General features: G+C 38.8%; 1 protein-coding gene across 1 annotated transcript; it reads right to left on the bottom strand.

Moving 5' to 3' along the window:
* Positions 1-4598: 4598 nt before the first annotated feature.
* On the bottom strand, positions 4599-8882 carry LOC149298327 (olfactomedin-like protein 3). The gene is made up of 3 exons (XM_089487566.1): positions 8775-8882; positions 7399-7678; positions 4599-5386 (listed from the first exon to the last, which is right to left on the bottom strand). The coding sequence occupies exons 1-3, from the start codon at positions 8880-8882 to the stop codon at positions 4599-4601; spliced, it is 1176 nt and encodes a 391-aa protein (XP_089343692.1).
* Between the last annotated feature and the right edge of the window lie 6599 nt (positions 8883-15481).

Here is a 15481-nt window from a genome sequence, read left to right as displayed (position 1 = left end):
CAGAGTTGGGGACTGGGCGTGCAAGGGGCACATGAGGTTTAACATAGATAAATGCCAAGTTGTGCATTATGGTAAAAATAATACAAATGCAACCTATACTATGAATGGAATATCCAATGAGAGGATTTTAGGAATAACGGTTAACAACAGACTTGACAACAGTGCGCAATGCCAGCAAGCAGCTGCGAGGGCCAATAAGGTTTTGGCAGGCATAAAAAGAGGTATCGATTCAAGGGAGGAGGATATTATATTGCCTCTTTACAGGTCATTGGTAAGACCTCACCTTGAATATGCGGAACAATTCTGGGCACCGGTCCTTAAAAAGGACATTATGGAATTAGAAAAAGTCCAAAGGAGGGCTACGAAATTAATAAGGGGATTGGGAGATACTAGTTAGGAAGAGAGACTAAAAAAGTTAAAATTATATACGATAGAAAAACGGCGTCTCAGAGGGGATATGATAACATTATAGAAATATATGCAGGGCCAATATAAAGAGCTCTTCAGTGACAAGTCCCTCTGAGACTGGAAGAGCGCAGGTTTCATAGACGACAAAGGAAGGGATTCTGTACAGTGAGTACAATAAAGGTATGGAATTCACTTCCAAGGGAGGTAGTGTTATCCAATACATTAGATACCTTCAAAAGGGGCCTCAATATTTTCTTAGAAAGGCATGACATACAGGGATATAAATAGAATACCATTAATATTTTAGAGCTTCTTGATCCAAGGAGAAATCCGATTGCCTCTTGGAGTCAAGAAGGATTTTTTTTCCTCTGATGGCAGAATTCGAAGTAGCTTAATTAGGGGTTTTTTTGGATCAAGAATAAGAAGGTTAGGTAGAAGGGTTGAACTTGATGGACTTTTTTCAACCTTATGAACTATGTAACTATGTATGTATGGATGGTGGGCTTTTTAGGGCCCCGCTTGTGAGCTTACAAGATGCCAAATACTCTAGGTAAGCCCCTACGGACAACAGTTTTTCCCAATTTTTTTTTACCCTTTATGAGGCCTGGAGCCTCCGCTCGTGATTCGCTCATAATTTACTTATGCAGTGAGAATTTCACCTTTAAAAAAACATTACAGTAAGTAATACTGTTGTGTAACTAATACTACATTATCACACTATAATGTAGTGTTATTAACCATGAGCGAGCTATACCAAAAATATAGAATAATTATTGAAATTTAACATTTGCAGAAGCATATTGTGCACACAAAATTTTGGCTCTGGGAAAATTTTTGCACAAGAGAAATTTTCTGCGCACACCACCTAAGAAAAATTTGAGGGAACATTGGTAGTAGCTCTCTTGTAGTCCCAGTAATTAGGGCTTATTGGTTTCAGGATGCAAAAGAGGACATAGAAATAAAATGAACGGAGGGGTGGTTGGGTTAGAGTTTGGCTTGACATGGTCGTCAGCAAGCTGTTTGTATGATACCATTTTGTTCCCAAAATACATATTTAGTACATATACAGAAAAACTTGCGTAAATATACACAATATGAATTAAGAAACTTAATCTGGCATAGTGGTCCAAATGCGTTTGTATCTTGCAAGAGCTAGGCTTCAGATGGTTGTTAGCAGACAGTTTGAGTTGATGTAAGTAAGCTTTTCTATCTTGCAAGGGCTCGGCTTGAGGTGGTAATAAACAGGTTGTTTGTTATGGTGCAGGAAAGTTTTACAAGGACTAGGCTTGTGATCGTAATAAGCAGGAAAGCTACAAGAGGACACTTTTGACTGCAGCTTGGGATGAGACTCTGACACCCAAAAAGTCCAATATTAGTCCCAATAATTGTCCAAAAATTGGAGGTCCAGCATCCATTACAGAAACCATATATTTTCATTAACTTCAACATCTATGCATCACTGGTTTCTCCACATTACCCTAGTCATAATGAAATCATTTGCATCCAAGATGTCCCTCACATTCACATTTACTTATGGTGTGTGTGGCATGTCATGTCAGGGAGTTTGATTGCAACCCTAAGTTAATATATTAAGTACCAGTAGTTGAGGTTAATAATATAAAGTTGTAATGGTCAGTGACAACTGTGCTACTCAAAAGGAGCGGTTCTCTGGACAGAGTGTGGTGGCCACTGAGCTGCAGCTGGTGGCCAGGGGGTTTGGGTTGCAGCTTCCATGTCCAACCAGACCTATGTGAACAATTTTGGACAGGCACGGGGCAACCACTTTGTTTGCTAATGTGGCACCCCCTTGTTGAGTGGCACCTGGGGTAGACCAGGTTTTGTATGTGAGCATGTATATATATATGTGTGTGTATCAGCATGAATGTTTATGTATAGGTGTGTGAGCAAGGACAAGGTTGGCACTGTTAAGCTGTTTGGGGACAAATACGGCACTGTTACGCTTTTTGTATACAAAGATGGCACTGTAAATGGTGTGTGAATTTACAGTAAAAGTGGTTGCACACATCATGCTCACACCATGGACTGACTAGCTGCTAATTTCTTGTATAGTTGACATAGCTGGCTGATCTTGGTGAAAATTGTTGAATTTACACTCTTGCCTATTTTAATGAAAGATTATTATCTCTTAAAACAATAGATAAAACATTCGAAGTGGTGCACAATACAACAAAATATATAAACAGGTACTCTGTATCCACACTTAATAAACAGTGAGGAAGAGGTGGAGTCTAACAAGGAGGAAGTGGGAACAAAACAGGAAGGGGTGGCACAAATTAAGATTAGGGGAGCGTGAGATTAGTGAGGCCTAAAACAGTAGGAAACCTAAATACACCACTGCAGTGTGCGGTAACCTCTGGAGATATACTTTCCTACCTCCATTCTCTGCTGTATGGGATAGGGGAGTCAAACATATAAAAAATAACCTATAGGAGGCATGGAGCTCATCCTGTGCCTCCTCCTAATTTTTCACTCACATTTTGGTTAATAGCCTGTATGTTTATTTAACTCTTTCCACAATAATGGTTACCAGTTGTTTCAGGATAACAGGATCAACTACTTGAAAATAATGAGAGCACAAGTCATTTCATATATATATACGATTTGCACAATTTATTTAAAGCTCACAGAAAGCCAACCTGCGGAGAACAGGAGCAGTATCTGTTTCACACACACACCGTATAATGGAAGTGATTAATTAAACCCAAGCTGCAAATACACACATCCAAGAAGTAACTGCATAGCTATAATTTAGCAGCATGGCCTTTTCTATACAACCCTCACACCTGCACTTCACAGCTTGTATTAGCCATAAGAGGAATAAACACATAATACATTGTGGTACTCGCAGAAAGTATATCCTTTACGATACTCAGTGCATAGAGTTTTATGAGAGGCATAACCTGTGTGATTTAAGAAGTTAACCAGTAGAGGAACCCTCGTCTTGTATACGTGGCTTTGCATTGCAGAATTTTCAGAGCCTGGCAAGGTTAATAATATAATAACCTACTCTCTCGGTGATTTGTATGAGTATTTGTTCCCTTATATATTTTGTACCGCTCAGTTCATGGTCACATTGCCAATAAAATCTTTGCTGTTCAAGCAATCAGGACCTTAATGTAAATCCACGTGTAACCTCTATATGAAGACTAGCTGTGTACTCGTGATATTATAGTATTATTCATATTATTATAGTATGTTTGAAATTGGTGCTGTCCAGTTTTTTAGGGTGTGAGATACAGATATCTCGGTCAATGAAAAAAAACCATTTTTTTTAATACTTCGGCCTCCACCTTAGCGGGCATTTCAAAAAATTCTAGTAAAGATTTTATTGGAATTCTAATTTCAACCCAAATTGTAAGATGTAACACCCTTCCTATGTTCAGTGCACATTCTTTTTATGGACTGTCTATAGCTTCTATCTCTAGAAAATACTTCTAAACTCATAGTTCTCTGTAGTCATCTTCAAGGCTCAACCACAGGGTAAAAGCACAGCTGCCAATGGCCCATATATCCTCAGGGGCTCATCCACAGTTGCTTATTTCCATGCTGATTGCTCCTCAAGTTGCTGACTGATCACTTTCTTTAAGAGTGTGATTAAAAGCAGAAAATCTGCATGAAACTAAGGTAAAACTGAGAGTAGACGTCATCTCTCCTATGGTTTGATCCATGAGCATTTCCTGTCTGTATACCGTTTGGAGGTAGTGCTTCCTGTGACAAAGTGTGCGTCTATCTTATGGTCATTAGTGATGTCATCAAACCGCTCCTACTGCTTTACTTTTAACTTAACAGAAAAAATTTACTAATATGTTATATATAGATGTAATGCGCTAGGATAATAAGAAATGTGACGGTTGGTTTTTGAGCTTTGAATTGTAGCGTTTTCTTTGTAGGGAGTGGTCTTTTATGTATAAAAGGTTTTATACATATCTTTTAGGCTTTGACTCTTTTGTCACAGGGTAGGATGTAGGAGCAAAAGACAGCAAATACAAAGCAGTGGGCTTATGTATTATAAGCACTAATACTGGCACCATGAACAGGGAGAAAGTGTAATTCTATATTCTCCCGCTGCCATGCCAAGCTACGTACTGTATATTACCCAATACTTAGTCATAAAACCTTTATTTCATTCCCAAAGTGACACAAGATGGACAAAAGGACTATTGGCAACTCTAATACAAATCTTCTCTGGGTTTCATGCTCAGCTTGTATATGATTTGGTAACCATCATCCCAAGCATAGATCTGTTTCTCCCTGGGATTATATTTCATACTTGAGTGGGATCCATATCTTTTAGGAAAGTAAACAATTGGAACATTTTCACTTGATATGGTGCCACTGACATCAAAGACACACTGGATGCGGGAACGACTAGGGAGCTTGGTGTTGTACACAACATAGAGTGAACCACAGACCACAAAGGCACTTTCAGCATTTTCTATTGGACAAGGTGTATCCCACATCTGCTCAATCCCAAGACTACTTGGGTCTAATTTGGCTAAGCAGATATTCTTTTCATTTTCTTTTGTGGCATAGATTACCCATAACCCTTCTTCATCAGCTACTATATCTATATAATTAAATTTGGATAGTCCATATACAGGAACTTGTTCTTCTATTTGTAACACGGCACTGTCAACCACTGTTTTGTTGGCTAAATTGAACTTGATAACTTGGAATTCATCACCTTGTCGGATGTAGTATAAATTGCCACCATAAACAACGTGTCCAGTACCAATCCAAGGGAACGGAAGTTTAATTTTTGCTGCCTTGCGTGTGGTAGAGAAGAGAGTGAATTCTTTCATGCGGGGGTAGACATACACTGTGTCATTACCAGTTCCATCGAAAACATAGACCTTTTCTGGGTTCTCTATAGGATCCTTCGTCCAAAGTCCAGAAGTGCTTCCAAAGCGCTTTAGTATTTTCATGGCATTAACTTGAGATATGGTGTCACTGCAGTCTAAAAAGCCAAATAGTACAAGTAAATAAACTATGCAAAATAACGTAAAAATATATGTCCCACAAAGCATCTTTTTTTGTGAAATTCACAGACTCAGTATACCTGATAACAATAACTGTAGTTATACAGCACTTATAATAATAATTTAATTTCACCATAAGTGATTTATTAATTCAGCCATACTCTGCACTAGACTGGACTGGAAATGAAACTATTCGGTTTATATGCAAAGTATATTGTAAAAGATTCAATCCCTCTCGCCGGGGACTCTATAAATGAAACTCAATTTTAGCATTTTGATTTGCTGATTTTTTTTTAAGAGAGACCCAAGTTTAGGGTTAATGCAGGGCTAGGGAACTGGAACCCATCAGCTGCTGTTAGATAATAGCTTCCTTTAATGTTAGTCTAACAACAGCTGGATGAAAGCAGTTACCTTGCCATGAATTAACGAAACCTACTTACAGGCTTTCCGGGTGACAGGAGGATCCAGGATCTCATCTGTTTCCACAATTCCTGGAATCTCAGCCGTGGGGCAACCTATTATAACATGAAAGGTAGGTTCCACTAACTAACCCCAAGACCTTTATACAGTATAAACACAATTTATATCAGAATACAGATATATTGTCCAAAAAGACCATTGTCCCCAGGCCACCACCATATAACTTATTATAAAGCACAGGACAACCCCTCCATTCATGTTTGGGCATCTACATTAGGATTCCCAAGGGAAGCAAACATTAAATTATAAACAAAAGTCTAGACCTTGACTGAGATCAAAGTCCTCCCCACAGAAAAAAGCTCACACGTGGACCTGTGATCTATTAAACACCATCCTCCCCAAAACCGTAAAAAGTGTTGGGAGTATTCACAGAGGGACAGGGGGCAAGATACACATAAATGAGGGGGGAGAATTTGGTGTAATGGTGCTTCCTGATTTTCATCCCTAACCTAGGCTGAGCAGGAGAAAACATGTCTGAGCTAAACAAAACAAAAAAAAAGACCTGCTCTTCTGCTGGATCATTGAAAGTAGCCCCTGGTCATTTCCATCTTTAACATGCATTACAGAGTGCGGCAGTACGATATACAGAATATTATTATATTGTGGTGCATAATTACATGATTAAAAAAATCAAACTACAAAACTATTTCTAGTAGAAAACTATTTAGAAAACTATTTAAAATATGTAAAGGTAGATTGAAGATAAAATCAAATGAAATAAGATAAATATTTTGATGCTTGATTATAGTAAACAGTATTTAACATGTAGGGAATATTCTTTATTATAAATAAGATTCTTGTATAACATTTGGCTAGCCTGTATTTAAAACCCATGCCAAAGAAGTACATTTAAAGGGACATTCTACTGCCCAAAATAGTCAAACCATACATGAATATATATTAAAGGACTTCTCGCCAGTCATGGCCACTTGAAGGAGTGAATCGCTGACAGACATGTGTTCCATGTCCCATGGAAAGTGTTTCTCTTTGCATTTTAAACACAATGATGTATACAATAATATAGGTTAACAATAAAAAAAGCTTGGTTTTAATTAATTTTGTTCCATTTAAGTTCCTTATCTGCAGATCTGGAGGCTGCCATTGTAGCCAGTCAGGTGATAGTGCGGGTATCTCACGCCGCTCAAACACCAAACTCTGGTAATGCTAACAAAGTCATGCTTATGCAATGAAATAATTTGCTCCATAGGCTTCCTTTAGTCAGAATGTCTTGTTGGGATGATTTAGCACAATGCGTCAAGGTGGTTGCCTAGTAGATTGAGCTAAGATAACCAAGCTAAAATTCATATACATGACTAATATGAAAACATTATATATTTAGAAAACAGCACAAAAATTTTTTAAGAAGTCATTTTAACTTGCCCTGGATAATTGGTAGGTAACAAGGACTCATTAATTTTCTTACATGTTAAACCATATAGTGTCCCTTTTATGGTCCTGGATCTAAGGAACCAACTGCTATTAGCATAGTTCATTAAAATGTATAACTTACCTGTCAGCTTTGCATACTTTTCATTTTTTTTCTTCTTTGCATTGTGAAGCTCAGTTAACTTTTCATCAATGTCCACACATGGTGGTGCTGGGTTCTGGGTCTCTATGTAGTCCACCTCCCTCTCTAGCCGGTCCACACGTATATTTGTGTTCTCCATCTCATTCCTCAGACTGTCCCGTTCTTTCTCTATGTTCTCAAGCAGTTTCAGCACTTGGTTTTTGAAGTCTCGGAGTTCTGAGCTGTATCGACTGCTGTGGTCGTGCCATTGCGCAATCCTATCCTGTAGGCATAGTTTGCAAGGAAAAATACATATGACTAAATAGGAGACTTCATTTAAACGCCAGAAAAGTGAGCAATACATTGCCATGTCAACCCAATCCTTCTTTTAATTGTATACTTTGAATTACATGATTGTTTCTAAAACAAGCTAATGCTCAATAAGGTAAAACAAGTAGGTAGTAAAACTCAGATGTCTCAGATGCTATCATTGCTCTTTTGCTGCAATCAATGTCATTTTCCTGCTGTCTGCTACACATATGTTGCTTCAGCAGAAATCCTCAATTATTTGTAAATTTATGTATGCTTGGGAACTCTGAGTCTCATGATTTTTGCCCCAATCTCGTATTCCCATGGTCACACAATCTGAAAATGACTTCTTCCTATTCTACATATAAAAGGCTTTTGCTGCCAGCGTGCTATAGTTGATACCCCTGCTTGAATGCAGGTGACTCAATTACCTGTATCTTTGAATAATGACAAGCCAATGTTTCCATGAAGACTGCTATTAGAGCCATTTGATGAACACATTTGGCGAGTCATGACATCTGTATGATGGGCTATTTAAGGGTTACATTTTCAAGAGACTCAGAGTCAGCTCATGTGTCTGGAGATATACAGTTCCTGTACTAACTCACTCTTTATCTTATGTTAAAAACAATTTTTCGAATCAACAGACAGAAGAAGCACGGCTGGAGGGTAGGACATTAAAGAAAATATTTAGGGAGCGGATAAGACATTGATAGTTGATAAAAGATTGATACACAATAAATGTTTAAAACAATTTGGACAAATAAATAGATTATTTTTGAACTGTTTTATAGTTTAGTATAGTTTTAATAGATACAATCCTAAATTGCCTTGAAAATATACTGTGAAGCAATTCAGTTACTCCATCCCCAACTGTACCAGTATTATCTCAAAGAAGAAGCTCTGTTTCAAAATGTATCCACATATGTCATATAGGTCCAACGTATTATAAGCATTTACTATAATAAATTAGATTGCACATTGTACATTTGACGTAACCCTCTACATATGCCATTCATTTAATTAAGGCCAACAACTTTTATGCAATACGACAACCTACTCTTACTTACCTCCAACACTCCCATCCTTCCTTGCATGTACTCCAGCAAAGCAGTTTGACCTTGAGCGTTGATTATGGGGACAAATGAAAGGAGGATGTAGGCCATAATCCCCACCATGTTTGGCTCTTTCACTAGCCGGCTTCCAAAGGGATTTTTATTGCAGAATCTTGTCCTATTACTGTTAAGGAGCCTCAATGCTGGACTCTGCAACAGTTCTGTTCTCCTGCGATGGTTCCAGCTCACAGCTTTGGAATGTTTGACCACACTTTTTTCAGTGGGAGGGACTTCTGCCACATCTCAGCTCTCAGTTTTCTTTGTCTATTAAACCCAGATGTAAGAAAATTGCAAAACACCAACAGCAACCCCTTCATTACCAGAAATGATCAGCAAACCCTATGTTTTAAGGACTTGTACATGCAGGTCATAACCTTTGTTGACACCCATCGGACAGCACTGCGGAATACAATGACATTTTATAAATTAATACATTTTTTAAAGATTTTTAATGATTAGGTGTCGCATATGGGAAATTATTGCCCAGACAGACAGAATTGATCAGCGTATATATATATATATATATATATATTTGTAATGATACAATTTTTTGTAGAAAGACACAAGAACTTCCAGCTGTAACGTAAACCCAGATTGTGCGATGCCATCTTTTAATTGACTTTTGTTTTCTTTGTGCCCTTATATGTTGCACTTATTAGTAACCATTAATAATAAGCACACAATATTAAATGTAATAATATGAACCATTCAGATAATTGCATTATTCAGCATTAATGTACGGTATATTATCTTCAATCCATGTTATTGACGGCCAAATACCAAAGTTATAGAACAAATGCCATTGTTGCACAGTATAACTTGCCGGCTTTTAAAATAAAAATAAGATTCGAAACGGAGTGGCCTATACTCTTGAATGATGAAATATTAAGGGAGTCACTGCCAGTCAAACCACAAATTCTTACATTTCACGTCCTAGCTTAATATCAAACAATAAGAATTCAGCTGTAACACAGAGGGTCAAGGGCTGTTACAAGTGCCTGCACTGTAACATCTGTTCTACTATTCCAAGAAAAAAACTTCTATTTCAAGTTTTACGGTTAAAGGGATGTTTGAAATTTCCCCTAAAAACATTGTCTTCTAAAATTTGGCTGTGGAAAATAGTACATCGGAAAAAATCAACCAGATGTTTGAAAAACCTATATTTTGAGGACATATATATATATATATATATATATATATATATCTATATACGTACTAAATCTGAGAAACATCCTACCTGTTTATATACTAATATTTGTATAACCATTAGTTTCAATAGCTTTTTATTTTTGATTATTTTGATTAAGTTAATAAAGATCTAATATGAGGGTACAGGGTACATAAAGTCAAAGAGGAATTTTCTAGATTTATAAACGAAAAACCTTATATCTGTTGGTTCTTAATAAAGAAGTTGATGTGTCTTCTATAAACAACCTTTATATCTATTGAAAGACATATATATAGATATATATCCATTTGATATAATACATTTAAAATTGTTTTTAGGAATCAATATAAATGCCTTAAGTAAGATATACAACTTTTATATGTATATTTTTGACTATATTTTAAGTGTCACACGCGTTTTTTATTTTTCTAACGCAATTTTGTTATTTGTCGGTTATTATTCTGTGTAGATTAAATCGAGACTTAAATCGAATGCCCGCGATTGAGATACATTTGTGTCATTTTCAAAATTTAACATTTGGTATAATGGAGGACCTTTCTGACCAAATAGCATGAATTTGTTGAGAGAAGACGTTGGATAAAAATTCTGACACGTGGATAATATGGACTACAAGGGGATTGGACAATGGGAAATGTATGGAGTGTATAGACATAGAAAGCGTGGCAGAAATGAACCAATTGGCCGAGCCTATGAATACTTTCCTTAGTTCCTATCAGTATCTTATATCTAGCTTAGCCTTATGCCTATACAATGCTTGCTTAAACGCCTTCACGGTATTCACCTCTACCAATTCTGCTGGACAGCTATTCCATGCATCCACTACCCTTTTAGTAATATTTCCTGATGTTACCATTAAACCTTTTCCCCTCTAGCTTAAGACAATGACCTCTTGCTGTGGGAGTATTTCTCCTTTTAAATAAAATATCTTCCTTTACCTTGTTGATTCCCTTTAAGTATTTAAATGTTTCTATCATATCCCCCCTGTCACATCTTTTTTCCAGGCTATATAGGTTAAGATCCTTTAACCTGTCCTGGTAAGGTTTATCTAGTAATCCATGAACCATTTTAGTAGCCCTTCTCTTCTCTGATCTATCTATAATTGTCTTCTGAAATAATTTCAACCACCATACCCCTTATGAAGTTCCATTTGGGAACAAAACATGTAGGCTCTGGGTGATCTCTTTGGATTTGGATTTATATTACAATCAGTTTGGGTTCCCTTCTCTTCCATGCGTCTCTTGGGAGTCTCCCTCTCCTCCTGAATATCGAGCAGTGTGTAGACTTCATATTGACACAGATTGAGAAATTGAGCAACTATACTTTGTGAGTGTATTATCATTTTCATTCCTTTGCTCCGACCCACATCTGTTGGAGTCTAGTCTAAGAGGGTAGTCAAATCCATATGACGGATCCGCTGAATTAGTAAAACTCTTCTTTTTGTTCTGTTGCTACAAATTGGAAATTGAGGAACCCCTGGAAGAGGTAAACTCTTGGGCAGACAGCAGCAGCAGCGCCCCCGCGATATCAGGCTGAGAAACACCTAGGCGCCAGGACAAAATTCTGAGTCGCCATGGCGACCTGGTGCCTGGGATTTGTCAAGCCCTGAGTTAACCTACTATAAACAGAATCCTGTTTTTCCCTACCCAGCTGCTCTATCAGTGGGTCTCTTTAAATTTCTGCAGACGCCAGTTCACAGGATGGTACTAGCGAGCGATGATGTCATACACTCCATATGTCAAGCCCTGTATTTCCAAATACTCAAGCTACCTTTTGTGGCTTTTTCAGCTGCTATGAAATGTCATAACTACACACTAGAGATTTTGTCCAATCCCGCCCACTCCCACAATGTGTGTGTTCCACTCCTGCCCACTCCCGCAACATGTGTCCAATCCCAACACATATGTGGTCAATCCCGCCCGCTCCCGCCACATATGTGGTCAATCACGCCCACCTCCTAACCTGAACTGCAGATTTCCTGCGCAGTCCCGCAAGGCTGCCTTCTTGTTCTGCCCAGGAACACAGCGGAGTCATGGGAAGTGACGTCACATCACGTGACTCCACTGTATTCCTGGGAAGGGACGTCACATCACGTGACTCCGCTGTATTCCTGGGAAGTGACGTCACATCACGTGACTCCGCTGTATTCCTGGGCAGAGCAAGAGAAGAGATGCTGGGAGAGAGCAGCGCGAAGGCAGCCTTGCGGGACTGCGCTGGATTACATTGGCTGACCGCCCGCTCCCGCCCGCAACACCAGCAAGACCGCCCGCTCGCACACGTTTTTTGGCGGGTCTCGCATCCCAATGCAGTCACACTGCCTGCAGCAATCATCAAACAACTAACACAGCATGCCACTAAGGCTCTTGTCCATGCCCTAATTATCTCCCGTCTTGATTACTGTAACTCTATCTTAGCCGGTCCCCCTCTTAACCGTCTCACCCCTCTACAATCCTCCATGAATGCTGCTGCCAGACTTATCTTCCTCTCACATCGCTTTACTAACGTCTCTCTCCCCTCTGTCAGTCTCTTCACTGGCTGCCTGTGCTCTTGAAGATTAATTTCAAAATCCTCACTCTTACTTTCAAAGCCCTTCACAGCAGTTCCCCTCCCTACATCTCCTCACTCATCTCTAAATACACTCCTAACCGGTCTCTCCGCTCATCCAATGATCTCCTTCTATCCTCTCCTCTGATTTCTAGTTCTCATGCCCGCTTACAAGATTTCTCAAGGGCTGCCCCTATCCCCTGGAATGCCCTCCCCCGGCCTATCCGTCTATCCTATATTCCTTTAGCTCACCTTTCCTAGTCCCTCTCCTGCAATACTTTTACTAGTGTGGCTGGTCTATCCCTAACACCGGCACTTTTACCTATTGTGTAATACACCCTAAATCCCTATAGACTGTAAGCTCGTTTGAGCAAGGCCCTCCTCACCTGTTGTCAATTTGTTATATGACACGCTACTTGTTATGTCCTGTCTACCCATTGTACAGCGCAATGGAATTTGATGGCGCTATATAAAACAAGAATAATAAATAATAGATACACTATAAGACCAAAAGTGCGTGGATACTTGACTATCACATCTACAATATGAGTTTGTTGGACAACCCAGTCTAAAAACCATGTGCATTAATATGGAGCCTCCCCCCACTTTGTGGCTTTAATAGACTTCATTTTTCTGGGAAGGATTTGCACAAAATATTGGAGTTGAGTCCGTAGGAATTTGTGCCCATTAAGCCAATAGAGCTTTTGTGAGGTCAGGCACTGATGTTGTACAAGAAAGTTTGGCATGTCTGTTAAAGATTATATAGAAAAAGATGACAGGTTGTAATCTTTAATTCTTTATAATACATTGTGTGTGTTCTGGCAGTGATCACATAGAAGCAGGCAGCATGGCCATCAATTCCAGATCATCCTGGAATGCCAGATGGATAAAAAAAAACTTAACTTCATTGACAGAGTAAATCTTTCAAGGTTCTTTTAGAAATCAGCGTGAACTTCTTGAAACTCTATGGGTCTATGTCTAGTAGGTTAATTTGAGATAACATAACTAGAATACATACAAGTGACTAGTATGTAACTGTCTATAAGCATTACATGAAAACTGTTTTAAAAATGGTGTTTATAATGTTACTAGTAATAAAAAATAAATGGTGGGATTTCACCTTTAACCCCTTAACGACAATTGCCGGTCCTGGCACGACACGGAAAAGCATGTGCTTTACGACAATTGACGTGCCAGGACCGGCACGTCTTTAAACGGGTGCAGAAAGCGATCTGTTTTCGCTTTCTGCACCCAAAAAACGTTGCTGAATGCCTCGACCTCGAGGCATTCAGCAACGCCGCGATCGGAACGAAGGGGTCATCTCAGGCCCCTCCACGGGGCGTCAACATCCGCCATACTTTGTATGGCGGCGGACGCCCGTTTTAAAAGCGTTTAGGAGGCGATCGACGATCGCCTCCTAAACTTAAATGGTGTCGCTGGAATGCCTCGATCAGGAGGCATCCAGCGACACCAAACACTTACCTTTCGATGGGCTGTGACCGCTCCGGAGAGCGGTCACAGCCGCAGCTGCCGATGATCTTCGCCATCAAGCAAGATGGCCGCTGCCCTGTAACAGGAACCAACAAATTTTAAAAGTTCGCTAGATGGTCCAGACCATCTAGAGAACTTTGGCTCCACTTGCAGGTTGAATACAGGTACTGCATTCACCATGCAAGTCAATGGAACCCAGCTTTCTAATCACAGTGTGATTAGTAAAAATAAATTAAAAAATAAAATAAAATTAATAATAATTAGAAAAAAAATAGTAAAAAACTAGTAAAATGTAAAAATCATTTCCCACTGATGTCACTATCAGGGGAACCTCCAAGTTGAAAAAAAATGTTAAATTTTTTTTTTTTAAAAGACAAAAAAATATATATATATATATAAAAAATATATTTTTGTGAGCAAGTCCTAAAATTAGCATATTAGCTTAAAACAATTCTCGCATGGAAAGAGTTAAATGGGGTAAATTGAATTGGCCAGGTTCAACAACGTCCCAATTAATACCGGGGGAAGGATGGCCACACACCTAATTTCCAATTAGAAAAATGCACATGTACCAAATGTGGCCTTTTAGTTCCCACAAAAATGACAAACCCATGCATGTGGGATATCACTGCACTCAGGAGATGTTGCTGAACACATTATGGGGTGTCGTGTGACAGCGGCATATACCAGGAGCTGTAAATTCATACATAAAGTAGGTGTGTGTGGGAAAAATACACACACAAAAATACTACTGCAAACTTTGAAAACATGCTGGTGGTAAAATGTGTGCATGCAAAGAGTTAAAATACCAGCATTTAAAATACCCTGTGGTGTCTAGTTTTCAAAAATATATGGGTTTATTGGGCACACTGAAATGGCCCGACTCAAAGATGTACCAAATAGGGCATAGGCAGTGGATCCCCAAATGCCAAAGTTCAACATTGAAAAATGCGCATGCCCCAAATATGGCCCTTTTGCCCCCAAACAGCCAGGCAAAATCATTCATGTGAGGTATCGCTGTACTCAGGAGATGTTGCTGAACACATATTGGGGTGTTTTGTGATAGTGACATAAACGAGAACCTTTTAATTCATACCTGAAGTAAAATGTGTGTGACAAAACAAATGCAAAAAAATGACTACCACAAAGTTTGACAAAAACTGGTGGTAGATATGGTGCATGGAAATAGTTAAAATACTAGCATTTGGAATACCCTGGGCTGTCTAGTTTTCAAAAATATATGATTTGATGGGGTAAATTGCATTGGCCGGGTTCAAAGATACCCGAAATGGCACATGGGGGGAAGAATTACCAGATTTGGAAAAAATGGCTTTGAAATAGCAAAACGCTACCTGTACTTATTGCCCCATAATGGGTAGAAAAAAGCAAAAAAACATAAAAACATTGGGTATTTCTAAACTCAGGACAAATAGTAGAATCC

The sequence above is a fragment of the Sceloporus occidentalis genome, unplaced genomic scaffold (genome assembly GCF_023333645.1).
Source record: "Sceloporus occidentalis isolate IW3139 unplaced genomic scaffold, rSceOcc1.0.p SCAF_33, whole genome shotgun sequence".
Lineage (NCBI taxonomy): Eukaryota > Metazoa > Chordata > Lepidosauria > Squamata > Phrynosomatidae > Sceloporus > Sceloporus occidentalis.
This window is presented reverse-complemented; position numbering and strand designations above follow the sequence as displayed.

Excerpts from the sequence above, each read along its gene's own strand:
- LOC149298327 (XM_089487566.1), bottom strand. The coding sequence starts at position 8,882 with ATGGTGGGGATTATGGCCTACATCCTCCTTTCATTTGTCCCCATAATC. Across the intron at positions 7,679-8,774 it reads GAAGGATGGGAGTGTTGGAG|GATAGGATTGCGCAATGGCA; the intron begins GTAAGTAAGAGT and ends CTATGCCTACAG. Across the intron at positions 5,387-7,398 it reads AAAGTATGCAAAGCTGACAG|ACTGCAGTGACACCATATCT; the intron begins GTAAGTTATACA and ends TTGGCTTTTTAG.